This window comes from Dysidea avara, chromosome 1 (assembly GCF_963678975.1).
Source record: "Dysidea avara chromosome 1, odDysAvar1.4, whole genome shotgun sequence".
Classification (NCBI taxonomy): Eukaryota; Metazoa; Porifera; class Demospongiae; order Dictyoceratida; family Dysideidae; genus Dysidea; species Dysidea avara.
The window spans coordinates 2,771,729-2,798,889 of NC_089272.1; the positions used below are offsets into that span (position 1 = coordinate 2,771,729).

The following is a 27,161-nucleotide window of genomic DNA, read 5'->3' on the forward strand; positions in this document are numbered from 1 at the left end:
TTTAAAATTTCGCGAGAACGAAGTGTTGGATTTCATGTACATTGTAAAATATGCTAAAATGCTAGTTTCTTCATTAGTAAATACAAGTTCATGTCTACTTCAAATCCTTGAAAGTTGTTAGCATCTCCTTGTAGCTTCATCAGTAATCCTCCATAAGAGACATACACAGCCCTGCAAGAACACAGTAACAAATTGACAATGACATGTATATGTCTGCATTGTACATATTACACTAACTACAAAAAGTAGATTCTCAATTGCACATGCATCAACGTCATTGTAGCTCAACAGAGACTTTCACTGACAACCTACCCAAGACGTCTCCTACAACAATGACACCATGAGATCTGAAACCTTACCTAGTGACCACAACCATGTTGTTACATTATAGTGAATACACGTACACAGATAGGCCAACCATTAGGTCCCATTTATTTTGCCAAGATCTGGCTGAATAACAACAACAATGAATACAAATAACCACACAGGATGAACAGTGTACAATGAGATCATACTGGCTTGGGTGGTCTCAATCATGTGACCCACACAACATTATTTCATTGTGTCATTAATTTCGTTAAATACAAGAATACACAATCTTGTGTCCTACTCATTTTACAGGCAACCATTTGAAAACAAGTACCAAGCCCATGATAGCTAAACGCATTAATCAAAAATTGTTCCACTTATTTGGCTAAAATTCTTATTAATCTAGTGATATGCTTTATTACACTCCAAAATACATACATCAGTGATAACTACAAAAGATCCAATCCCATGATAGTTGTTATTGAAAAAAATGTGTGTGTGTGTGTGTGGAGGAGGAAGGAGGAGGGGCATGCCCCACACATTCCTGACAGGAGCATTCTGTGCATGTTGATGAGTGTGATTTGTAAAGTCAAGTGTTTTAAATGACACTGCAATTTTTATAGTCAAATTCTATCTGATGATAATTATATGCACTCAATGTATAAACCATAAATATTAGTCTGCCAAAAGTTTATAGCCATCCAGAAAATTCCAACCATGGAGATGCATATTAAGCACCCTGGCTATTATTAAGAACCAACAACTTAAACTTACAATCTTCCCCCTGGTCCTGATTCTCCTTCCACTCTGTACATTTTGCCGTACATTACGTATTCAAATGAGTCAGCAAGACTGGGCCCCTGGTCATATTCTCCATCGTCGGGGAGACCATCCTCTCTTAATGTCTTTGTTAATAACAGACGAAACTTTTCATTCAGTTCCACTGGGTACATTTGAGTGTTGACATCTAATATGAGGTCCATCTTGAAACTTTCACTTTCAGCAAATATCCGTGAAACTGCCAATATAATTAAATAAACATAATATACTAAAACAATCCCGTCTACAAGTGTATAAACTTATATAGTAAATTTTGCGTGCAGTTAAAAGCTTACATTACTACAGCAAACACCTGCAACTTTTAAGACCAGTTATTTTGAGTGTACATTTTACAGTTTATAGTTTAGCTTTGCCTCTTTCAGTGCTGGGTAAAGTACATGAAGGTAGACCTGTTCAGAGAAAAGTCATTCTTTTACGTAACTAGTTTGGAGAATCAAGAAGAGGCTTGCTTTATGAAAACAATAATTATATGGATACATCCTAACACACCATCACTACAACTCTATTACACATATCACCATAACAGCAGATCAATATATAACATCCAGCCAGACATGGTCCAGGTACATGAAAGAACAAGGGTGGTAATTGTAGGCACCAGACCACTAACAGCCCGTCAGCAGCAGGAAACAGACTGAAATCTCACATACATTACACATTCATCTCACTGCTCGTCACACTACTTCCTCAGTTATTCTAATGTACAGTTGTAATTGAGTAATTACAAGTATTTTAAGCACTTCTAAATATTGTGAATTAATTAAAACTGAGGCACGCACCAAGAGCTGTATCGACTAGCATGTCACAGTAAGTACAAGGGTAGATATTACTTTATATGTGTATACCATTAAATAAATTAATGAAATAAGGTTGGGAAATCACTAGATAAGAATTTTATGAAGTTCTACACTACACCTGTGAAAAGTTCATTTCTGACGTCATCAGATCACACTGTAGTCACTGTAAAGTAGCCAGAATAAATCTGACAATACTATCTTGAGTGTTTGCTTAAGAAAATAAGTGCCTGACGTTGGTTGACTACATTAGTTGTCAAAATTAATGATACCCGCATCATCCAATTAAGCGATCACATTACTGCCAGAAACAAAACAAAACTGCTGTAGACTTAAGATGAAAGATTTGAACAAGTAGCTAATGCTTATGTACTACAATGCTTTGGTAAAACTAAATTTTGTCTGCTTTAAATACAAAGAATACACTATACAGTGAAAAGTATTCGTATTTCACTTAAGTTCTGTCAGAATTTACTTGTACTGTAATCCCCTGACTTCAACTGAGAACTTGCACTTGGATAACTCAAAAATAACTTGTGCTTTACTTAAGTATTTTTAATGTACTTGGACCCACATATGTGTTGCATCCAGAAACTGGGAGCCCTACAAGCCAGAGATCTCCTCTGTAACCAACTAGTGTATGGAACATCAAATCTTCTAATAGTACATTGAACTGATGGCACAGCAAAATTTAAAGAATGTGGTGGATTTGTATCACCCAATCCCACATTAGGTTACTCCAAATAAATTCTGTTTCCGGTCCTGAGGCACATTTGCATGCGGGCGGGCAGTATATTCCCAATATTCCATTATAAGATTAGCAGCTTTTCAAGCCATTATTTGCCATAAAAGGCTGCATAAAAGCATGCTTAAGCTTGTGCCTTCCTTTTTAAGCTGCAAAAATAACACAAACGTGAATTTGTGCCAACTGATAGCACTGCTGACACGTGAGCTCATGATGTTACAAGATGGCTTTAACTGAGTCTGTCAGTATGCCAGAATAACTGGAATAATATAAAATAATGGAATATTAATTTTAGAGTTGACAGCTAGTAACCAGATGCGGGTGGTGGACGGGAAACAGAGAAGTTATATGGAGTGGCCTTAGCTGCAGGCGTGCACCTCTCCATAAAGGACAGGACTCATATCCTTGCTCCAGACATGGGGCCAAGTACATTTGAAAGTACTTAAGTAAAGTACAAGTACTTTTGAATTTTCCAAGTACAAGTACAAGTACTCTGGCGACAATCAAGAGAGTACTTAAGTAAAGTACAAGTACATGCTGGAAGTACTCAAGTAAAGTAAAAGTACATTTTGCTGTAGCAAAATATACACTTATTCAGTGTATTGTAGTAAGTAAGTGTACCTAGTGGGGTTGGTACTTTCAGGTTTTTGTCAACTATTCACTCTCTTAAACATTTAAATGCACTAACTTTAGCAGCAGCATTGTTTTTATTTGCCAGAATTCTATGACATCATTAATCGTGGCTACATGATACATAGTAAGGTTAGTGAAGGCACTAGAAGAATTGTACAATGCACCTTCATGCAATTTTGCTAAGTACCCACTGTGTACAAACTACGTACAATGTTTGCAGTACTTACAAGTACTTAAGTACTCAAGTACATACAAGTACTTAGCAAAGTACTTGAGTATAAGTACAAGTACATTGGGGAAATTAAGGAAGTATTTAAGTAAAGTACAAGTACTTTCAAATCTGTACTTAAGTGTACTTAAGTATAAGTACTCATGTACTTGACCCCATGTCTGCCTTGCTCCATAGTAAACAAGAAAGCATTAATTCTAGCAGCTTGCCATTCTTCAGCTCTGCATGATACATGTACATTTGCACCATTGTGATACCCACAATAATACATACCCTACACAACTCAGTAGCTTGGTAGTTGCAGTTAACAACCTAACAACACACCACTAAATACACTACAGAGTTGGAGTAAGCTTTAATGTCTTGCAGCAGCACATGCGAGAGCTTCATCACTCATGGAAAGTTATCAGCTACATTCACACTGTGCTAACCTCTCTCAAACTTCTTTCCATCAGGATCAATGTCCTTAACGTCAAATATGTCTTCAAACAATATCAACGCCATCGTCAGGGTGTTTTGTTCTAATTGACGCTCACCAATTACTTGTGTATTCTTATTTATTAATGCGGTGGTGTAGCTTAAGATGGGTGTAGTGATAAGCTCATTATTGATGTTCGCTACACAGGTGAGTAGTACAGTATGAAGGTGCGTGCTTTTTCACGTGCGGTACAGTCCCACACCATGCCCCGCCAACTTGGCATTTGTACAAAGCCAAGTTAGCAGTAGTATTGAACGCAAACAAGGTACACACACGTGCTTTTTCGAGATGTTAAGAGTTTCTTACACTGTATGTATTGGAACATTAGTGGTGAAGTACTGTACTGGTTGATCACACAATTGCATCACCTGGGGTTGGTAATCATTACACATTTATTATTTCTGTACAGCATATATACAAAATATGTACAGTATAATCTCTAGTCATTAAGATCTGAAGGTCCACTGGCATCCAGTGCCGGTGGCCAGGAATAATAGGTGGTCTTGTATACAATTAACACTTGTAGAACCAAGATTATGACAGGAGTGTACCTTTTTGCCTAAATGATCATTATAAATTTCTAGTTAGTTTTTCTACAGTGCTGCCAATTACATGTCCTCTGTTCTTAAGCATTATAAGCCACGTATACTTTAGTGATTCTGATTTGATCTCGATACTTTATGAACAGTTTCAAAAAAGCTCATGGTAGCAAATACTTTAGAGGTAACTTGTAAGATAAATCATAGCTGATTTTGCCTTCTTGTGTACCAACTCAATTATGGCGATTGTGCTCCATAATAACATGTTGTGTTGTATAGGTACTGTTCTTTGGATTTGGTTGGTTGTTCTTCATGAGACAGTTATTCAAAAACTATGAGGTAAAATGTGCTCGTGTGTGTGTGTGATTATTTATTTATCTATCTAACCAGAAAGTTCAGATCATGTTTTATGTGTAAAGATGATCAACATCATCACAGTAGTTGGGTAGTATTATTTGCTTGTTTACAGAGGAACCCCAACTATTCTTGGGACCATGTCAAAGTGTCATTATTAGTGAGGTGTCCTGATTTCAGGAGTTTAAATGTGCATGTGTACATAAACTTATTCAAATGAGCATTATCAAGGTGTCCTTATTTGATAATCTGTGTACTTTTCCAAGTACTTGTATTAACAAAACATGTACCTTGTTATTGTTGGTCATATGTAGGTACGCAATGTTATGGTACAGTTAGTCTTCTCCGTCACATTTTCACTATCATGCACCTTGTTTGAACTGATCATATTTGAAATTGTAGGCATCATGGACAGCAGGTATGTGTGTGTTACATGTATTGTATACAATAGTGTTTAGTTTGGATTTGGATGTTGTAATATATTGATATATCCACCTAGGCCTGATACCAATGTTTGCAAATCATGTATACAGTGGAACCTCTCTATTACAGACAGTTTAGGACCAAGAATTTTTGGCCATTTTTTGCTACAATTTAAGGGTTTTCCTCTTAAGATGTATTAACTAGACCTGGGACCAAAATTTTTGCCAGGTTTTTTTAACCAGGCGCATGCCCACAGCCGGCCGAAGGCCGGCTGTGGGCGTGCGCCTGGTTTACTGTAATTGTTTTCGTAAAAGTGTGTGTGTGTACCTATCTACCTATCTACCTATGTTTGTCCGTACGCACCCACGTGAGCAAAATCGTTTAATAACGGTAAAAGCAGCTTTTACGTAAGAAGTAAAAGTGAAATGAAGTCTGTATTAAACTTCTGCACAGGTGAACTTTGCTCTGAGGTGGTTTCTTTTCGGCGGACTGAAATACGGGTGTGGTGACTTTCCTCAGACTACCTTCCCCTTGAGGTTTTCAGGCATTTAGCAACTGAAAAACAACGGTGCAGGCCTCGTACACTGCCAGGAATAGCCTATCGCTTCGAGTTGAAAGGGGGCGTATCCCTTACGTACGCAAACGAAAATGAAGAGCAGCTTTGAGGCTTTGTCGAGAGAATTTGTGGGAAAAAACACGTTAGTCACACTATAAAACAGTTTAGAAGATAGTTTTGTGCGTAATATGTTGGTAAAAGCGGTTTATTTAACAAACGCTTCCTTAGCAGTGCATAGCAACGTAATTGAACGAATTACGAATATTTCATGAATTACAAAATACGAGAAATAGCTAATTATATTATTGCACAACGCAAACTACCCTATTGTAAAGTAGTAATACATAGTTGGTTAATTCATAGTAGTATATACTGTCTATAGTTATTCCAGATGAGTTAGCTAGCTGCATGGCGCCTGGTTTTTAGAAGTAGCACAACATCAACTTGTTTTTCTACTGTGTCCTTAATTCTGGGAGTTTGTTAAGAGAAGTTCCACTGTAACTTTAAATATTAGAAAACCAAATTTATCCCTTGTATTTATGGTGTCTAGGACTCCACTCAACTTTACTGTTATAAACTCACTCAGGCACTTTCTCCCTGTGCTTGCTACAGTAGTTGCTTGATAGTAGCCCTTGGTTCACAGGAAAAAAATTATGGTTTCCATTGCCGGGAAAATTGTCATTCCTACTATTGACTGTGGAAATGTGAAACAAATTCTATTGTGGGGATAGCATGAATTCCCATCTTGTGTATTTGCAATTTCGATGATGGGATTTTCATAAAAGCCAGCTTTTGGGCCTGTATTTACCTTCTACAGGCATGAATTGTTATGAAATCCCATCAAGGGAATCACAGATACCCATAGTGGAAATATTTTTGTAGAAAAAATAAATATTAAGAAAATACAATGATGGGAATCTCACATCCATGCGATGGGAATCCGTGATTTCCGTATAATGGAATTTGTTTCACTTTTATACAATCAATAGTGGGAATAACATTATTCCAGTAATGGGATTCATGAAATTTTTCCTGTGGTTATCTCAATCCCGATGGTCTCAAACAATGGATGGCATTGAAATGAATCCTGTTACAAACCTCAGCTCAACTACTCTGTTTGACCTCATACCTTTGAAATACTCTAATTGAACAGTCATTTACACACTACTAAATGAGGAGTAAGTTTGTCTGATCTTTGTTTTTGTCAGCACACAACATGTACCAATATCTCAAGGATTGCTCAAAAAATGCTCTAAGGCTCTTGTGCAGGATTAAATAATTACAATAGCAGGGATTTTTCTAGAAAATAAATTGAGGGGGGGGGCAATCTGAGTTTTTCAGAAATTGAGGGGGGGGGGGCAGGACTTAAATTAGACTAAATCACCTTTTTACTCAGGCTGGTTGAGGCAGAGTTCAGGGGGGCAGGATCATTTTCAGGAGGGGCAAGATGCCCCCTTTGCCCCCCACCCCCCTAGAAAAATCCCTGCAATAGTACAGTGACTGCTAGAGATCACATAGCTGGAGTCCTGACATCAATTGTGTACAACCAGCTATTGTATATTAATGTCATCATGCGTCCACTTGTATTGCTCAGTCTTAGGTACTTCCACTGGCAGCTCAACCTCTACATGATTCTGGTGCTGTTAATATTCTTCGTACCGCTCTACACCTCCCATCAGCTCGTCATGACAATTAGATTGTGTGAGTACTTCTGTCTGTGTGTTTATCCCATCCATTGTCTGTATCATCTGTATGCTTGTTCTATTGTCTGTTAAGTCATCCAGATGTTGTAGTTACAGGGCTGGAAATTTATGTTTTGGAAATGATCTGACAAAACATGTTATATGCTCAATAGTAATGTACAAAAACTTTCTAAATATGAACACATTAGTTGGAAAATGGCAGATGTCTGGCCATAATTTCAGGCTCATTTTTACTGTATACTTTAAAACTGTTACAAAACTGTGATATTGTTGACTCTCAGTGAAAATGAAAAACATCACCCAGTGTTGGGCTCAAGCCAACAACCCTGAGATTAATCGTGCTCTACCAACTGTGCTAGCCGGGCACCTGTAATTGATGATGTATGACTGTTACTATAGTAATGTGCATTTAAGTTTGTTCCACCCATATGCATGTAAAGCAGTAGGTGATTGTATCAGCAGAATACAGGTTTAGCATATTCACAAAACATGTACAAAAAAAGTATTTAAAAAGCAGTCGCCCAACGTGGGGCTCGAACCCACGACCCTGAGATTAAGAGTCTCATGCTCTACCGACTGAGCTAGCCGGGCAACTGTTGATGATGTGTAGTCTGTTGGCATAGTTGTAGTTTGTCAATCTACATACACAGTACATGCTTGTGGATAAAAACCAAAAGTTCACAGTATACGGATTTAGGGAAAGTATCCAACACCTGTGTTGTCCTTTCAAAGCACACTATATCTGAATATTTTAGTAAACTTCAGCGCAAGACTTTGCCACAAAAAGCTCATTTGATTTATCAAAGGGAAGACCTGCAACCACATCTAGTGTTTGGTATCAACCACTGCACTTGTTTATGTAGACCACAGGCATTGAGCTACTGCATTCAAAATAGCGGCTTGAAGTCAGTGGAGGTTACATCCAGAGGGTGATCTTTATCTTATAAGGTCTTTGATTGTTGCCGTTGTTAAACGATCATCCCTTTGAATCTCGATCTGTCCCTGGTATTGAGTTCACATTGTATTGCAGCAAACCTTCCTGCCACATCTGAGTGGCTGTTCCATATCATTGCTGTGTTCTGGGTAGTATCAGCTAGTAATGTTTGTCGATAGGTTAAGCTTCTTGTGACGAACAGCCCTCATTGTTCTCCAATCTTTTTTGGTAGTGTCTGGTTTCTTGCTACAACAAATTTCTGCCTCTTCACTGTTGTGTTCTTCTTCATAAAGAAGCAAATAGGGATTTGTGGTTTACACTGTACCACACCAGCAATCCCTTCAAGTGTTGTGTCATTACACGTATGTATAACACGTATGTATGACACAACACTTGAACAACTGTTGCTAAGGACACACCACAATTTTTTATATTCGAATTTGTTCTGCATATCATAAGACAGACTGTGTGAATATTACACCAGCGATCCCTTCTTGTTTTGTGGCTTTTTTTGAGATCCTTTTTCCTCTTTTAAAATTTCCAATTTTATTCATGTAGTACTACTATTATAAACTCTTGCTGGTGCGTAGTTCCTGTATTGTGTAGTTATATACAAAGAGTTCGTATTATCTGCATACAGTGGATCCTCTAATACTATTGTGTCTAGAGTTAGACAGAAATGTTGAGATAAGTAAATAACATTAATTTATTAATTTTGTGTCAAATAACTGAAGCCCATTACCAAGTATTTAATTACTCTAATAGAACACACACCAGTAACAAATACTACCGTATACGTACAAATTTTCGAGGGACGTAATTTTCGCGGTCCAGCAAATTTCAGGATTTTCGCGATTTTATTTTCGATGATTGTTTAACCCTCAGAAATATTCGCGGTTTTATTTTCGAGGATCGTCTCTCGTGACGTTGGCGCCTGAGTTGGCAGCATGGCAAAGGATATTACGTATTACTTTAAACGTCAGTCAAAATGCGATTTCGATTTGTCAAAATTACCGCCTAGTATATCACAAGCTACCATCAAGGCCGTTCGAAAGGAAGTAAATGAAATCGTAAACCCTCGAGGTGATGGCAGCGAGGATGGCGAAGCTTCAAACGGTAGCAAAAGAGGTTTCTACATTAAGATCTCAGGAAAAGAAAAGGCAATCGTTGGAGAGTACGCCTATAATCATGGGGTCGCTGCCGCAATGCGACATTTCAAGGAGACTGGCGAATTCACGAAACTCAAAGAATCCACTGTTCGAGGCTGGCGAGATGCCTATATTAAAACTTACAAAGACCTGAAAGAAGAATCTAGAAAGCGACCGGGGAGCCCAGTTAAAGTAGAGGAACTGCCAGAAAAGCGCCGTGGAAGACCACTCCTACTTGGTGAAGAAATGGAAAGAGAAGTGAAGTGCTTTATTAAAGCCAGCAGGGAATTGGGTACTGCTGTAAGTACAGAAGTTGTTATGGGCACTGCAAGAGGAGTTGTGATTAGCCATGACGCTAATTTACTTGCTGAAAATGGTGGCCATATTGACATAACAAAGGACTGGGCTAAACGAATACTCCATCGGATGAACATGGTAAAACGGCAAGGGACAACGAAAGCAAAGGTGATGCCTTCTGATTTTGAACAATTGAAAGTGCAGTTTTTGTCTGATATCCGAACAATGGTTATGATGGAGGACATTCCTGGCGAGCTTATAATCAATTGGGATCAAGCTGGATTAAAGTACGTGCCTGTTCCTGATTGGACATTTGAACAGAAAGGTGCCAAAAGAGTGGAGATTGTTGGTCTTGATGATAAAAGGCAGATCACTGTATTGCTATCTTGTACGTTGACTGGAAAATTACTGCCAACTCAAGTAATTTATGGAGGAAAGACACCTGCATGCTTGCCAAAGAGAGCCAGTCCAGATGGATGGTACTTGTGTTACACAGAAAATCATTGGTCAAATGAGGAGACGATGATGGCTTATTTGAGTAAAATCTTGTTGCCATATGTAGTTTCAACTCGTCGAGATCTAAACTTGCCAAGCACACATCCTTGTCTAGTAATATTTGACCAGTTTAAAGCTCAGACGACTCAACGGTGTCTAAAGGCTTTGGAAGACAACAACATTTTAGTTGCTGAAGTGCCTGCAAACTGTACAGATCGCTTGCAGCCACTAGATTTAAGTGTGAATAAACCGATCAAGAGCTACATGAAACGCTTGTTTCAGCTTTGGTATGCTGAAGAAGTCAAAAAACAGCTCAAGGGCAACTCTACTGCAGCCAAGGTCATTGATCTCAAATTAAGTATACTGAAACCTCTTGGTTTAAAGTGGCTGGAAGAAGCGTGCCATTATGTTGAAAGAAATGATTTCATTCGTAATGGTTTTGCTGAAGCTGGCATAACTGAAGTTGTCGATGCCCTCAGTTCAGCTACTAACACTCAATCGTAACTTGATAAGACATTTAAACAGTTATCATTGATTTAAGATTTGTTATAATATAGGTGTATAATCAATGCTGAATTATTAAATAATACAATGATACTAGAATTATTAAAATCAATCATTAATAATACACTTGTAAGTCACCATTACATTTCATGGATAAGTGGAAATAGCTCAAGGTCTTTTTGGGGAAAGCAGTATACCAAATGTTCACGCATACGTTTTTCATCGTAAATGAACTTTGTAGGATCCTTGCCAAATGCAATAGTGGTAGCATTAGCAACCGCAAATAGCCCACACTCTACACCAGTTTCTTGCTTCTGTATCTTTTTAACCACTTTGATACTTTGAGTATTACATCGAAACTGCTTTCTAATGATTCCCAGAGTAGCTTGATCCCACTTTGTGTACCATGAGTCATATATCAGTACCTCTTTACGTGTAGTGCCAACTGTAGTGCCACACACCCAATGATCATCATTTACATGAAATATTTGAACTGCATTGGTTGTGCTCTGCTTATGGGCTTGGCCTTGAAGCAGTGTTAATCGAAGGCCATTAATACTGGGAAATTTCAATTTCAGAATTCGCTGAGCACAATTAATATGCTTATCGGTAAGTTTTTCTCCTTGCTCCAAAATGTGTTTATCCTCAAATGTTAATGAAATATCATGAACTTTAACCCATATATCTGAGCGACAAGCACCACCACTATCATGTTTACCACTTTCTCCATCGCTATCAATGGTAGGTTCCACTTTGACCACTGGCACATCATTTCTTGCCATCATTGAAGAACTGGGAGCATCAATATCTCTGCTTTCATCACAACTTTCTGTAGCTACAGCTAGTAATAATACATGCCCATGACGCTGCTAAAAGCTTACCTTGCATTTCAGTGACATCACTTATGTGCGAAATGTCATCTTCATCCGCTAAAGCTCTCTGTGTCTTTCTTGTAAAGCTGCTTGGTCCAGCAAATCTGTAGACACATGGCAACTCGACTCCACCGTTATCCACACCTCGACACGTGCAACGCCTTCGTGCCCCAATTACGGTAGCTAAAATACTACCACCATGTCTAATAAAAAGTGTACACATGCACGAAATCGTGCGCGGGACATGTCCAACGACCTGGCCGTCCTTCATTATAGCAACTGCAAATGAATCATGATGGTTGCCAAACTCGCGTTCACAATTGCGCTGTTCACCAATGACAGCAGTCCACACATCTTTATAATAGTGATATCCATGAATAGCACTAGTCGCATCAAAAGTCGAGAGCGTTTCACTCACTGCCATGTGGGCTGCCATATCTGCACGTGTTTAGTCGCGACGTTAGTATGCGGTCAGTCAATAAAATTCGAGGATGAAATTTTCGCGGATAGCAGGTCGTCCGCGAAAACCGCGAAAATTACGTCCCTCGAAAATTTGTACGTATACGGTAATCATTTTTGCATGATGTGTGAATAACTGAGCATTCATTATGCATTGTGTGTGTTTATTAGTTTTTTTCGTGTTGTTCAATAGTTCACAAGCGTCGATGGCTCTCATTGGCTATCTGGTTGTTGTTCATGTACTTCTTCTGGAGACTGGGAGATCCCTTCCCAATGTTGAGCCCCAGGCATGGTGAGTGGATGGCATCATAAATGTTGTAATGGACACGGCCCATTTTGCTGTAGTATTTTTAATCTTTTTTTTTTTTACTACTAGGTTTTACCGTATTTGGTACTTTTCAGATTGCTTTTCAGTATAGTAGTTACAGTGATTGGTTACTGTTGCTATGGTTATTTGCTTAGTCCTGTTACTATCAAGCAGTTAGACCATTATACTGGAACTACACTGTACCTCCATTATCCAAACCTATGAAAGTGTTGAAATTGTTTGATTTAATGAAGGCCATACTTGGCTCCATCCTTTCAATTGATTCAAGTATTGGCAAAACACTCTAATAGAACAGTCACTACACAATACAATTGCTTGAGGGCTTCCAGTCATTGCTCTCTCTCTTCTTACTTAATTGATAAGTCACAGCCATCATGTAGTCCTCAGGGGCAATCTCTAATTGTTACAATTTAAATAATGATGTCACTTCCTGTAGGGATATTCTCCATAGAGCAGGCTATCAGTAGGGTGGGTGTGGTTGGTGTCACGGTGATGGCTGTACTGTCAGGATTTGGTGCTGTGAATGCTCCTTACACTTACATGGCTTATTTTATGAGGTGTGTCCTGTGTGTATGTCTTATGTGTCAGTCTGTCTGTGTGTATGTCTATTTGTGACTGGCTCAGCCAAAACTGGGTGCCCTTCTGACATCATGACTTTAATGATGCATAACTTCATACTGAAATTACCAATCAACTTTAAAAGGCTGTAAAGCAGAGCCGGTCACATTTTTATGAGATGTTTTTCTGCACCCATGATACAGTAGTACATCTGTCTGTCTGTCTGTTATCATACAGTATGGATCATACAGTAGGTAGTAAGTGATCATTTAAGTTTGCACTTCCTCACAAATAATCCGGGCTAACGGGAGTATTGGTAAGCCCAAACATCCCTTCAGTGTGGCCCAAAATGCTTCAAATACAGGATAGGTTGCTACGAATTTTTTTTCTTTTTTAATTTATTTAAAAGAATTTTCTACTGCCTGACTGATCAACATGTCTGACTTACTAACTGTTGCCTGCCGACAAGTGTACACCAACACTAACTCAACATTGGCTGGAGCAACAGGCTTGATTTTTCCACTATTCAACATTGCTTCCACCCGCCCAACAGGTGCCTTTTGGCATACAACAGTACACACAATGCATACAACAGTACACACAATGCATACAACAGTACACACAATGCATACAACAGTACACACAATGCATACAACAGTACACACAATGCATACATCAAGCACTTCCCATTTTTGTCGCTAAGTTAGCCATTAGGCTACTGATTACGTTTGCAAGTTGCAACTAAAATTGTCCGTATTTTCTGTAGTAACTGGATTGACTTCTTGTAATGTTCTTTATTTGTAATGCTGTGTATCAGGCTGAACATGATGCGTAATGGCCACTTAACTTTTCGGTAGTTGGTATTTGGACGTGCATTCAGATAACACCTTTTTTATGTGGTATGAAAAAGTAGACAATCACGTACAAGGAATTGTTTAAGTTATCATAGCCAGGTCACCTATACACCAGAAGATATACTAGAAGATATTTAGTATTAAAATTCTTAACTTTCCATACAACCTATACATACTGTGCCTCTGTAGTCTGTATACATATACTGTATGTTTTATGTACGTCTGTGTGTATAGTACAGGACGTATGTTTGTATGTACATGCGCTCATCCACATAAGCAGTAATGATCCATCTCTCTTCTTGTGTTATATATTATAGTACTGTAGCATGTATATATATATATAGACGGGTTTAATGAGAAGGCGTGGCAAAAATTATGCAATCTAAAAATCACGTGAATTATCGTTCCGCCATTTTTGTTGGGCAAAAACGCATGAAGAAGAGTAGTGAATTATGCCTTCTAGTTGCAGTGCTATCGGTTGTACTCGGCGTTGTAGTAAAGAAAAGGGAATTAAGATGTACAGGTTTCCTGCAGACCCCCAAAGAAGGCATCTTTGGATTCGAGCACTAAAGCGAAAACGTTGGCAGCCCAATGAATCTTCAAGAGTCTGCAATGCTCACTTTGCATCAGGTATATTGATGTTAAACACATACCTTGCTACACTGATTCAGTTATTGTCTAGTTACAACCATGTATTATTTTTTACACAGGAAAGCCTTGTAAAATCAAAAATGATCCAGACTATGTGCCATCAATTTTCAAATTTTGTTCTGCATCAACTGGCTATGAGAAAAAGGCATCACGATGGAACCGTTTATTACAACGACGTGAGCGTCAGTATCATTTGCGTAAACAAAGAACACGTAAATCTTCAAAGAGCAAAAATGATTTTCATAGCCGGAACCAGTCAAAGCACAGCCAGGAAGATCAAGCTACTATGGAGGTGAACACAGATGAAGTAGCTGTATGGCAGGATGGTGATAGTGATGTTTTACAAGAGAATCACCAAGGGCAAGACAATGAAGCATCTGCTGAGTTATGTGATGATAACAGTTCTACACTTGATTGTGATGACCAACAAGTTGACATAGCAGATACTGGACACACCTGTACTAGTACAAAATCAGATATAGGCATCAACACAAGATTTCAACTGGGAATCATGGTGTACTATGCAAGAGACTATCAAATTTCAACAAGAAATAATTACCATGTTGTCTGCTGAATTAAAAGAAGCACTTTCTCATTCGCAAAGGCTGGAAAAAGATGATCAACAGACTCATTATTACACAGGGCTCATCTCATATGCTGTGTTTAATAATCTTTCCGAAATATTGGGTCATGTGTTATCACGGAACCCTAATACCAGTAAAGGAAAACTGAGTATTAAAGATCAGCTTTTGTTGGTCTTGATGAAGCTAAGGACTGGAGCTTCAAACAAAGATTTGGCATACAGGTTTGGTATTTCACCTGGAAGGGTTTCTCAGCTATTTCATGAGTGGATAGACATCCTGTCACGTGAACTGAAACAGTTAATTGTATGGCCTGATCGGGAAATGTTAAGGAAAACATTACCACAATGTTTCAAGCCAGCATATGCTAGGGCTACTTGCATAATTGACTGCTCAGAGGTGATATCCAGAGAGCAACATCCCTATCTGCCCGAGGTGAAACATTTTCCAACTATAAAAGCCACAATACTGCAAAATTTCTTGTTGCAATAAGTCCAACAGGTGCAGTGATAATTGTTTCCAAATGCTGGGGGGGATGAGCATCTGACAAACTGATCACTACCAAGAGTGGTTTCCTTGATAACCTTACACATGGAGATGTTGTACTAGCTGACCGAGGTTTTAACATCACTGAAGAACTAGGACTTCAGGGAGCTACGCTAGCCATTCCTACCTTCACAAAAGGAAAGTCACAGCTTTCTCAAAGAGAAGTAGAGACATCACGGAAGCTTTCGAATGTTAGAATTCATGTGGAGAGGGCTATTGGACGGATGAAGCGCTTCAAAATTTTACAGAATGTATTTGAAATTTCATTGCTGAAAACATCTCAAGAAAGAGAATATGCCACTATTGATAAGATACTAGTAGTCTGTGCAGCATTATGTAATTTACAGCCGCCATTAGCACAACAACCTTAATTGTAAATATAACTGAAAATCATCATACAATTGTCATTGTGTACAGAAATTTGTAAATTAAACATGCATTATTAATAACCCACTTATTTTAGTTTACAATCACTGCAATACCATAACCCTCTGCAGGCTCGTTTAATGCCTACACAGTCATAATGGAACCACACATACTGACAAGCTGAATTCTCGCACATGATCATTTTACCATACTCTGGTTGTTGGCAAAAGCAGTACAACTCGGGTCGGTCATCTGCTACATAATTTTCATCTTCTGTTTGCTGTTCCAGTGTAAGTCCTATTATTGCAGGAATCATAAAGTCAACGTAAAATGAAGTCAACTTTCACAAAAGCTTCTCTGTGAAATTAAAGTCTTGGTATATACTATCTATAACAATTCCTTTAGGTGTCCACACCACAAAATCACAATACTCTTTTCCTGTTACTAGAAGTTGACCTTGTACTTGAGTGTAATAGGAATGTGTTGTTGACATACCCACTTCACCTAAACATGACTGGGGCTTTCCCCTCAAGGTATTTGGGTGGGCATTCCTGACAGAGTAAGGGCATTTTACTTCAATTAGCCCACTCCCATGGCAACATTTACATATAATCAAGCCATCAGAGCTAGCACCAAGATGTGGAAAAAGAGGATTGACAACTAGCCCAACTGGGGTGCATTCAAAATCTGTGTGCGATGACATTGCACTAACATACTCCTGTCTAGCTCTCTCCTCATTGGAAATGCCCCAACGGATTGCAGGAATGTGACTAATATCTTGCTTGTTGAGTAATCGTCCGGCTACAGCTGTAGGGTCTGTCTGCTTCCTCATGTTTAAGATAGCATGAAATGATGACGCGGTCAGTTGTCCTTCTCGCTGTCGAAGCCACTCAGTGCAGTCTCTTTGCATACGTGTTGCCTCTTCAATTTTTTGACATTCATCCGTACTATAGTTTAGCAAATAAAACAGTTGCTTTGCTGTATTTGTTACATCATCTCCACTAATATCAATGCACATACTTCTGAAGTAGTCAGTTACAGGAGATGGCAAGTCCGTATCAGCTGAGGCTTCATTAGTTGGTGACTCCTCATTTGTCTCACTCTCAGCTAGCACATCGAATGATTCTAGTTGCCTTGCTACTGGAGGCACATCAGTTGGTCCACTTGGCTGTTCTATAGCTACACCGACACCCAGAAATGCACTGGAAAACTCTGGTTGTCCAATCTCCTCTGATATTTGGGGTGCATCAACTCCACTTGGTTGTTCACTAATCATGTCGCAATTGTGTGAAGTGTCTGGCAGTCCAACTGCAATATTACTCACGCCTGGTGATACATCATTTTGTTGAACCAGCTGCTCAACACTTGTATCACAGCCACTAGTAACGGGAACAGGTAGATCGTCTGTAGTGGGTGGTTCAACAATTGTAAATAGACATGCATTCAGCACAAGCTTGTGCATGGATCCATATAATTTCTTCCTTGAAAGTTTTGGGAGATCCTGAGGGCTACTTTCAACCCTGATTCTTGTGAGAGGCTGGATTTCATCATCATCATTTTGACCATTGCTTTCACTATCCTCTTCTCTTGACCTCTTGTACTTTGGTTTCACAAACTTTATGTTTTGTATCTCCTTTGGTGTAATCTGTTAAGACAATGGATGTTTACATCTATTAGCAAACAAGTTACTTACAGCTGTTTTGAAATTGCGGTTCCACTGACATGGCAATGAAGTTCTTGATGGTCTTGTGAAACCTAGCCTATTTGCAGCATCAATCTTGAACAGCAGTGCTGCAACATGACTGCATACTTCACCTAATCTGTAAGATAAAAGTTAATGTCACATTTGCTGCAGTAGCAGCACACAACAAAAAATTTACATACCCAGCCATGCAAGTGCAGTGACCAGTTTTAACAGTTCCATTGTCTTCACAGACTACCCAAGCTTCATGATGACTGTCAGGTGAGTTCTGGCTTGGATTTACTTTGGCTTTGAGAACGTTGTAGTGATTACTAGTTGAAAGATGGTACACTGTACGAACATGTCCGTTCTCATAATAGTTATACGCCTCTAAAGATTTGTACGCTGCTAAACTCTCCTCGGTATACACTTCCTTCGTATCAATTAGATAGGTATATACATTGCCAAACTCTACATCAGGCCACTTCGACAAGTCTTCAGACCATCGTTCATCAGCAATGGCAAAGGGATCCTCTAAGTGAAATCGCTTCAATTTTTCCATGTATCGCTTCTGAGTAATATAAGTGCTCGATGCAAAGTACGACGAAAACTCATTTAAGTCCATCAAAGTTCACAGCACAGACAATCCTTTTGCCCTACAAAAATGGCGGAACGGTAATTCACGTGATTTTTAGATTGCGTAATTTCTGCCACGCCTTCTCGTTAAACCCGTTTATAGCATAATATACATGTTTAACATATACATCTACCTACCCATGTGCCATGCATTATATCATGTACATAAAGTCTGCGTGCATGTACAATGGTGTACATAGCTTACATTGTATTGCTATAGAAACGTCAAGGATACGGACATACAGACACTAGAGAGACGCCTGATGCAAACCATGGACATGATCATATCAAAGAAGAAAAGGTGAATACTTGTTCATTATAATGCCTTTGGCTGCACTATACACTGAAGAGCTTTTCTTCAAATTAAAGAGCACCGTACCTCCATGTCGGGATCAGTATTATAATGTACCAATATTATAACCTGTTTTATGTAATGCTAGATAGAGTCTAAATGTGTGTACGCTAATATAGGGGTGGGCAATATTTCAACAATACTGATATCAATATGCAAAAATGATATCGAGATATACTGTATCAAGCACAATGTGTTATAGTTGCTGTCACCTTGGTAAGTATGATGCAACATCTTGTACAACTCAGGGCTTAGGCATACAATACTAGGTATTGACAACCAGTTACATACTATGAAATAAATCAGCATCTTGGAATTTGAAACCAAATTGGACAATTATATCGTCCTATCACCTCACCTGTTGATACTGATCTGTTGCAACAGGATTTAAACTTTGTGCTTGAGTGGTGTGGTACTTGGTTGTCATTTCTAAACTTCCCTAAGTGTAAGCATATGAGTATTGGCCCAAAATCTACATCCAGGCAGTATTACTTTTACATAAACAATGATGCACACCCTATTAGTACTGTTCAAGAGGAGAAAGATTTGGGTGTCACATTTGATGAAAACTTACATTTCAAGACGCACATTAATCAAATAATACACAAAGCCAACAATGTGTTAGGCACCATTAAACGAAACTTTAATTCCAGAGATCCTGTTGTAATACGATTACTTTACACCACACTTGTAAGACCAATTCTAGACTATGCCTCTACCATATGGAATCCTCATCATTTGGGAAACATCCGTGAGCTGGAAAATATTCAAAGAAGAGCCACGAAGTTGATACCTACCCTTCAAAACTTACCCTATTCTGACAGACTACAAAGCCTTAATTTACCTAGTTTATCTTACCGTCGAAATCGTATGGACTTAATTATGACATATAAAATTTTGAATGGAGCAGTATTAGTAGATAAAGAATATTTTTTTACAATGAACACCAGTTACAGTACTAGATCTAATGGATTTAAGATTTATAAGAAATTTAATAAGACTTCAACACGACGCTTTGCCTTTTCACAGAGAATAATCAATAACTGGAATTCCTTACCCTATGAAATTGCCACTTCTCCCAATGTACTAAGTTTTAAGACTAATTTAGATCATTTTTTGTATAATCAACGTTTTTCATTTGTATGATTTAATTGAGATTGGTTTTATAAGACTCTGTCTTCTTTTTGACCAACTATACATAATAATAATAATAATAAAAGGTAGGTTAGTTGATATGGAGTAGTTATGAGTTATCCAAGAGACACATTGCAATATTAGTAGTTATTGAGATATTGTGACAAAATAATATCAATATTTGTTTTTGAAGATATCGCCCACCCCTAATGGGTCCAGTATCCTGATTGTCAACATGTCTTGTTGCTATTTTATCTACAGTATTGTATTGTGCTGTGCTTGCTTTACATACTGTATGTGCATGTAAAGCCACTCTACAGTGATGTCTACCACACATTTAGAATGTATAACTCTGTACACGTGTGTGATAATGTGTATGTGTATTCCCCTAGGGTATTGTTTACTGAGAAGCAAAGGTTAGCTGGTACAGTATGTTTAGTAATAGAGATGCAACAATATATCAATATATCACGTATCATATCGTTAAGACAATATCGCTGTATCGATACAAAGTCAAACCGTATCGATATGTCGCATATCGTGATATATCAACATATTGTGGCTTGTTAACATGGCTGACAATCAAATTATTGTACATTGTGGTTAAACTGAATAGTATGTAATGCTTCTCAAAGAAAAAATAGCTCACTTATTTCCCTTAAAAATGACACGGACCATTGTTTAGACTCCACTTTGTATCGCGCAATATATCACTGTATTGTGATACTCCAGAGGCAATATATCAATACATCTACACAGTGTATTGTTGCAACTCTATTGAGTAAATACATAAAGTGTGCATATATTAACACACATTTGGCTATGGCAATGTTGTTGTTTAACAGGCATCCTTATCCCATTCTAGTCTGAAGTACTCTGGCAGCACTCTCGGTGTTAACCGTACCTCCAGTGGAATGGGACGTGTCTGGGGAATGTTCAGTGGAATTGTATCCACCGGCAGTGAAAGTATCCTTATTGGTGCACACCATGACAACACCAATAGATTCTGTATGTCCATATAGGCAGGCTATCGGATAATTTATAAGAGTACATGAAATCTGTGTAATAGATGCAAATAATTGCAATAGTCCATACAGTAAGCTTTGGGAAAATAATATGACATCTGATAGTGTCACAAATGTCCTACCTTCAATTTTGACAGCCTACTAGTTAGTTAAAATTTTTTGTCAATTTCGCCATCGAAAAGTCTCCCAGGGCAGTCAAACACTTCCTATACATATGGTATGTATGTACATTTGGTGCTAAACACAGTTGAGTTGCTACAAATGTACAGACAGCATTGTGTTAAGGTTTGTACATGTGCAACATCATAAACTGATTTCACGTAAATTTAAATAAACAAAAAATCTGTTTCAACATATTTACGTATGTCAATCACTCCTTATAACACGATATACTCCCCTACAATAGCTTTCTTGATAAATTGGTTTACCTTAACTTACTATACAGCAGTGACACTTCTACAACAAGAGATTTCTGCGTTAGAAGAGCTGAGCAGACAATTATTCTTGGAAGTTGTCGACCTTTATGGAGTGAAGGTATGTGTAGTGAGTGTGAGCTTCTTCAAAAAGTACAATAAACAATTTTAAGGAGAATAAGTAAAAGTTTTTATCAAACAGTATGGCAGTATTGTGTTGGTAGTACTGCTACTACCATGCTGTTTAGTAGGGCTCCCCCCTAGAGTGACATGTGCCATGTCTAAAAACTGTCATAGAAATATCATACACAATGAAAATAACCATTATGGAATAGTCTCTTACTCCATTCAATATCAAACACGGTGTTAAAATCAAGAACATAGTTACAGGCAATTGGATACATAGAAACTTTTTTTTAAATCATCAAAACCCATGTTTTGGTCTGCCCACCTCACTGCCTGCCTCATTGACCACAGTCGCAAAGCTAGAGGCCAAGCAAAGCAGTGCACAGCCACCATTTTATGCCACAACAACAAAACTAACTGGTAGAGGTGCACCAATATCGATATTGGTATCAGTGAAAAGTTGACATTTTAGCAGATATCAGCAGATATTACAGATTAGTACTTTAATTGTCCAAAGAATGCTATGGTTGACTTGATAGCACAATGGTTAAAGCACAAGTCTCATTGCAAAGGTTTTCATTATGGCCAGGGTTCAATTCCCAAGTTGGTGACGTTTTTTCCACACTTTTTTATCACTATGATTCTTTTTTGTGTGTTTTTCCTTTACATAGGTTTTAGTGACCACCTTTTAAGCTTTTTGCCACGTGTTAAACATTTATTGTAGTGTCCATACTGAAAACCTTTTATTTTCAGATATCGGTATCGGAATCGGGAGCCAATAGATTGGTATGTTGGAAAATTTCCATATCGGTGCACCTCTACTAACTGGTGGGATGTGCCTTTTGTAGTTCCAATGAATGTCTACCTTCTGTGCTTTGTGTTCCTTTTATCCTCAGTTGAATGATTGTCTTGCCAGGAAACCATATCAAGTTGATAATTTTCATATCCAAAGGAGTGTATTAATTAGGCACCATAAAATTATTTGAGGTGCTTAGCACACTGTAGTATCCTTGGTGGTATCGGGTAGCAGCTAAGATGGGCTTATGAAATGATTGCAATCCAGCATGCCTCCTTAGACCATCATAGCACGCCACCACACCTCAGTGCTGAGGCCATGCCCCTCACCAATCTAGCTGTGTAGAAAACAAGGTATTCTTAGCTTAATCTATACTGTAATGAAATCAAGATACTCTAATACAGCAGTCACAAACACATGTATATACTCTAACGAAAGTTAATTAAAAAGTGTATTGTAGAAATTAAGTTAAGGGTTCCAGCAATAAAAGTTATGTCAATTTTGGAATTTTCCAGATTGCTACAAGTAGGGATTTTCCCTCGTAGCTACCATCATCACTTCATTTTAATTATTATTTTTTATTACATAATTATATTCTCTTTTTTTAAAAAGTCGCCCAACATGGGGCTCGAACCCACGACCCTGAGATTAGGAGTGTCATGCTCTACTGACTGAGCTAGCCGGGCACCTGTTGATAATGTATTGACTGTTGCTATAGTTGTAGTGTGTCTTTCTGCTTGTTTACTAAAGCACAGCACCTGTTGTTGGTGTATTGATTGTTGTTGTGATGCAGTGTGTCTGACAGCTTGCTTATTAAAGCAATTAAAGCAATAAAAAAGTTAACAAGTTGCCCAACACGGGGCTTGAACCGACGACCCTGAGATTAAGAGTCTCATGCTCTACCGACTGAGCTAGCCAGGCATCTGTTGATGATGCAGTGACTGTTGTCATAGTTGTCTGACTGTCGGCTTACTACAGCAACAAAAAGAAAAAATTGGAACAAGTCGCCCAACGTGGGGCTTGAACCCACGACCCTGAGATTAAGAGTCTCATGCTCTACCGACTGAGCTAGCCAGGCATCTGTTGATGATGCAGTGACTGTTGTCATAGTTGTCTGACTGTCGGCTTACTACAGCAACAAAAAGAAAAAATTGGAACAAGTCGCCCAACGTGGGGCTTGAACCCACGACCCTGAGATTAGAGTCTCATGCTCTACCGACTGAGCTAGCCAGGCATCTGTTGATGATGCAGTGACTGTTGTCATAGTTGTCTGACTGTCGGCTTACTACAGCAACAAAAAGAAAAAATTGGAACAAGTCGCCCAACGTGGGGCTTGAACCCACGACCCTGAGATTAAGAGTCTCATACTCTACCGACTGAGCTAGCCGGGCATCTGTTGATGATGCAGTGACTGTTGTCATAGTTGTCTGACTGTCGGCTTACTACAGCAACAAAAAGAAAACATGTAACAAATTGCCCAACGTGGGGCTTGAACCGACAACCCTGAGATTAAGAGTCTCATGCTCTACCGACTGAGCTAGCCAGGCATCTGTTGATGATGCAGTGACTGTTGTCATAATTGCCTGACTGTTGGTTTACTACAGCAACAAAAAGAAGAAAAAAAATTAACAAGTCGCCCAACGTGGGGCTTGAACCCACGACCCTGAGATTAAGAGTCTCATGCTCTACCGACTGAGCTAGCCAGGCACCTGTTGATATTGCACTGACTGTTGTCATAGTTGTAGTGTGTCTGACTGTTGGATTACTAAAGCAACAAATAGAAAAAAAAGGCAACAAGCCACCCAACGTGGGGCTAGAACCCACGACCCTGAGATTAAGAGTATCATGCTCTACTGAATGAGCTAGCCAGGTACCTGTTGATGATATAATTATTGACTGTTGCCATAGTAATAGTGTAGTGTGTTCATGTGTATCCCGGAGCTCAAAATAACAGCCTGTCATCTGTAACAGTCATTTTCTGACCTAATATATAGCCACAACAACCAACCAAATTAAAAATGGTCTGCTTTCATTATGATCTGTTAAAATGAGCTTTTAAAAATATTGTGTATCCAAATTGCCCACTGTTATGTATTATGTGCCAATGGCCAACCATATTGCAGACAGGTCTTGATAGAGACACTATATTGCCTCTCTCAAATTTTTTTGTTGATTTGTCGGACATAATTTTATTTATCGTGTAGGAGCGCATTGCCTACTCCAAGACACTAAAGGGAAGATATTATGACTTTGTTGGACACTTCTTCTCTGTCTACTGTGTGTACAAGATCTTCATTGTGAGTAGTAACCATGGTAATAATGGTTTGTGATCATGTGATCCTTGCTCCACTCTAGTGTACCATCAACATCATATTTGATAGAGTAGGGAAAGTTGGTATGTCTGTCTGTACATCTCTGTTGTATGTCTATGTGTTTGATCATTATCTCTCTGTCTGTGTGAGTGTCTAGTAAACAAAGGTGTGAATGTGTGTTTGGTGCATTCACGCACAATTAAGTACCTAACAACCTTGAAACACATACAGTATGCTTGACTATATGGTCATACGCTGTACTTACTACTTAGCTAGTGGGTTTTCTAGTTGCCCTACTTCTCACCCATTAGACATGCTCCTGCTAGTCCTGCCCCAGGAGGATTTGCTCCAGAGTAGGACTTTGTGTGCCAGAGTACATTTAGTGCCTGTATGTACATGTGTGTGTGATGTACAACATAATGTCAAATAGCATGTGTCTTGTTACAGATCCAGTCACCAGAACGTTGGACATTATAGGTGAGGTATAGTGTACCATTTATTGCCCACCCTCATGTCTCCCTTCTTTATGTAGTGAAATACCTTGGCATCAACGTTGATGTACGTGAGTCTACAGTATATACTCTGTGTGTACTGTGTGTTTGTTTGGTGGTAGAATCTGTTTAAATTGGTCGTAGAATCAAAAGCTTTTTTGACTTCTGTACTTCTGTATGCAATGCCATGTTTAGCATCCATATTAAATCCAGACTCAAATGCATGCATTGGCTCTATTATGCACAAAGTTTCATCCTAGGATACACTATACACTGGGTCCATTTAATAGCCAGCTGCAGGGTGCTGTAATATAACCGTAGTGATGTGCTAGTTGTTACTGGCTGGATGAGCATTGTTGCTTGTGAAGTTTTCAAACTGTAAGCTTGCTGCTACTGCTACTACTGCTGCTGAAGATTATGATTTCTGAAATACGTAGAAGCTAAAGTGCTGTAGTTTTACCCCTTTGTCAGTCACATATAGAAAGCAGTTGCCAGGGATAAGTAATTACATTGAATTAGTTTTATTGTGTATATGCATTTAAAATGATGTCATTGTATGATCAGGTGAACTTTTGGTCACAACATGTTTCATTTCTATTGGTTGGAATAATTGTCATCACGTCAATAAGAGGTTTACTGATTACACTAACTAAAGTAAGCCCATAACCATATAGTGTTGTATGCATTTACAATTGTTGGAGATTATAATTCACTCACCTCATTATAGTGATCATGTCAAGTAGGTCCCAAACATAGCTAAGGTGTACTTCATGACCTCATTAATAAGACCACCTCATTATAGTGACCACGTCAAGTAGGTCCCAAACATAACTAAGGTGTACCTCATGATCTCATTAATAAAACCACCTCATTATAGTGACCATGTCAAGTAGGTTCCAAACATAACTAAGGTTGTATTTCATGACCTCATTAATAAGACCACCTCATTATAGTGACCATGTCAAGTAGGTCCCAAACATAGCTAAGGTGTACTTCATGACCTCATTAATAAGACCACCTCATTATAGTGACCATGTCAAGTAGGTCCCAAACATAGCTAAGGTGTACTTCATGACCTCATTAATAAGACCACCTCATTATAGTGACCATGTCAAGTAGGTCCCAAACATAGCTAAGGTGTACTTCATGACCTCATTAATAAGACCACCTCATTATAGTGACCACGTCAAGTAGGTTCCAAACATAACTAAGGTTAATAAGACAACCACATTACTTTTGGTCCCTCTGAGGTTTTGCTGTGCCACTTATCTCATACAATAAATCTTTGAGTGTTTTGTTGATTGTACATATATACTTTATATATGTACATTCTTTTATTCAGTTCTTCTATGCCATCTCAAGTACAAAGTCCTCCAATATGTTAGTGTTATGGATGGCTGAAATAATGGTGAGTGTCTGTCAGTGTGTCTGTCCATTACCGCACAGTTTCAGTACTAACATTATATACTACAAACATGTGTACATATATGTATAATGTGTTATTCATAGCTAATATATTGGTTGTCTGTTTTTGACTGCCTCAGGGGATGTATTTTGTGTCGTCAGTGTTATTGATGAGAATGAACGTCCCTGAAGACTACAGGTATGGTATCGTGTGTACTTGAAGGCATGTGTTGTGTGTGTGTGTGTGTGTGTGTGTGTGTGTGTGTGTGTGTGTGTGTGTGTGTGTGTGTGTGTGTGTATGTGTGTGTGTGTGTGTGTTGTCTCACTCTGTATGTGTGTCCTAGTGTGTAAGAGTACTGGTGATATGTGAAATGTGCTCATGTACAATACTTGTGTAGTTTCTCTAACTATACCATGCTAACAAATTGCAGAGATACCGTTTGTGTAAATACTGTACATGCTTACATACACTGCTACACCCAAAGTGACTTCACCCAGGGTTAGCTAACCCACTCACAACCCAGTCTCTGTGTACAAGCAATCATCAGCACTATTCGATGAATGATGATTGTCTAGCTAATCACTTTACGTATGT

The 27,161-nt window shown here is 38.6% G+C and overlaps 4 protein-coding genes and 7 non-coding genes across 12 annotated transcripts in view; 2 read left to right on the top strand and 9 right to left on the bottom strand.

Annotated features, from left to right (window-relative positions):
• Nucleotides 1-7: 7 nt before the first annotated feature.
• LOC136252968 (DNA-directed RNA polymerases I, II, and III subunit RPABC3-like) lies at nt 8-4,101 on the bottom strand. The gene is made up of 3 exons (XM_066045555.1): nt 3,982-4,101; nt 1,084-1,327; nt 8-171 (listed from the first exon to the last, which is right to left on the bottom strand). The coding sequence occupies exons 1-3, from the start codon at nt 4,052-4,054 to the stop codon at nt 54-56; spliced, it is 435 nt and encodes a 144-aa protein (XP_065901627.1). The 5' UTR covers nt 4,055-4,101; the 3' UTR covers nt 8-53.
• Nucleotides 4,084-27,161, top strand: part of LOC136252938 (Golgi pH regulator-like) — a 25,840-nt gene continuing 2,762 nt past the window's right edge. Inside the window, exons 1-17 of the mRNA XM_066045520.1 lie at nt 4,084-4,175; nt 4,847-4,906; nt 5,236-5,339; nt 7,495-7,601; nt 12,506-12,604; nt 13,077-13,197; nt 18,734-18,814; nt 20,392-20,415; nt 20,865-20,965; nt 21,470-21,558; nt 24,564-24,656; nt 24,715-24,754; nt 25,119-25,148; nt 25,204-25,229; nt 25,727-25,816; nt 26,505-26,570; nt 26,707-26,765. Coding sequence (XP_065901592.1) covers nt 4,134-4,175; nt 4,847-4,906; nt 5,236-5,339; nt 7,495-7,601; nt 12,506-12,604; nt 13,077-13,197; nt 18,734-18,814; nt 20,392-20,415; nt 20,865-20,965; nt 21,470-21,558; nt 24,564-24,656; nt 24,715-24,754; nt 25,119-25,148; nt 25,204-25,229; nt 25,727-25,816; nt 26,505-26,570; nt 26,707-26,765 — 1,232 coding nt within the window. The 5' untranslated portion in view covers nt 4,084-4,133. The remainder of the gene's footprint in view (nt 4,176-4,846; nt 4,907-5,235; nt 5,340-7,494; nt 7,602-12,505; nt 12,605-13,076; nt 13,198-18,733; nt 18,815-20,391; nt 20,416-20,864; nt 20,966-21,469; nt 21,559-24,563; nt 24,657-24,714; nt 24,755-25,118; nt 25,149-25,203; nt 25,230-25,726; nt 25,817-26,504; nt 26,571-26,706; nt 26,766-27,161) is intronic.
• Nucleotides 8,122-8,194, bottom strand: Trnak-cuu (transfer RNA lysine (anticodon CUU)). Its single transcript has one exon. It is a non-coding gene; the product is annotated as a tRNA-Lys (tRNA).
• On the bottom strand, nt 9,330-12,419 carry LOC136252941 (uncharacterized). 2 transcript variants are annotated; one of them, XM_066045540.1, is made up of 2 exons: nt 11,863-12,419; nt 9,330-11,810 (listed from the first exon to the last, which is right to left on the bottom strand). In XM_066045540.1, exons 1-2 carry the CDS (start codon nt 12,287-12,289, stop codon nt 11,122-11,124), a joined length of 1,116 nt encoding a protein of 371 aa, XP_065901612.1. In that variant the 5' UTR covers nt 12,290-12,419; the 3' UTR covers nt 9,330-11,121. The 2 variants fall into 2 exon arrangements, with proteins under 2 accessions (XP_065901612.1, XP_065901605.1); XM_066045533.1 differs by having other exon boundaries at nt 9,330-11,816.
• On the top strand, nt 14,451-16,393 carry LOC136252957 (THAP domain-containing protein 11-like). Its single transcript, XM_066045544.1, has 2 exons — nt 14,451-14,682; nt 14,763-16,393. The coding sequence occupies exons 1-2, from the start codon at nt 14,505-14,507 to the stop codon at nt 15,275-15,277; spliced, it is 693 nt and encodes a 230-aa protein (XP_065901616.1). The 5' UTR covers nt 14,451-14,504; the 3' UTR covers nt 15,278-16,393.
• On the bottom strand, nt 22,973-23,045 carry Trnar-ccu (transfer RNA arginine (anticodon CCU)). Its single transcript has one exon. It is a non-coding gene; the product is annotated as a tRNA-Arg (tRNA).
• Nucleotides 23,208-23,280, bottom strand: Trnak-cuu (transfer RNA lysine (anticodon CUU)). The gene has a single exon. It is a non-coding gene; the product is annotated as a tRNA-Lys (tRNA).
• Nucleotides 23,365-23,437, bottom strand: Trnak-cuu (transfer RNA lysine (anticodon CUU)). The gene has a single exon. It is a non-coding gene; the product is annotated as a tRNA-Lys (tRNA).
• Nucleotides 23,678-23,750, bottom strand: Trnak-cuu (transfer RNA lysine (anticodon CUU)). The gene has a single exon. It is a non-coding gene; the product is annotated as a tRNA-Lys (tRNA).
• Trnak-cuu (transfer RNA lysine (anticodon CUU)) lies at nt 23,834-23,906 on the bottom strand. The gene has a single exon. It is a non-coding gene; the product is annotated as a tRNA-Lys (tRNA).
• On the bottom strand, nt 23,994-24,066 carry Trnak-cuu (transfer RNA lysine (anticodon CUU)). Its single transcript has one exon. It is a non-coding gene; the product is annotated as a tRNA-Lys (tRNA).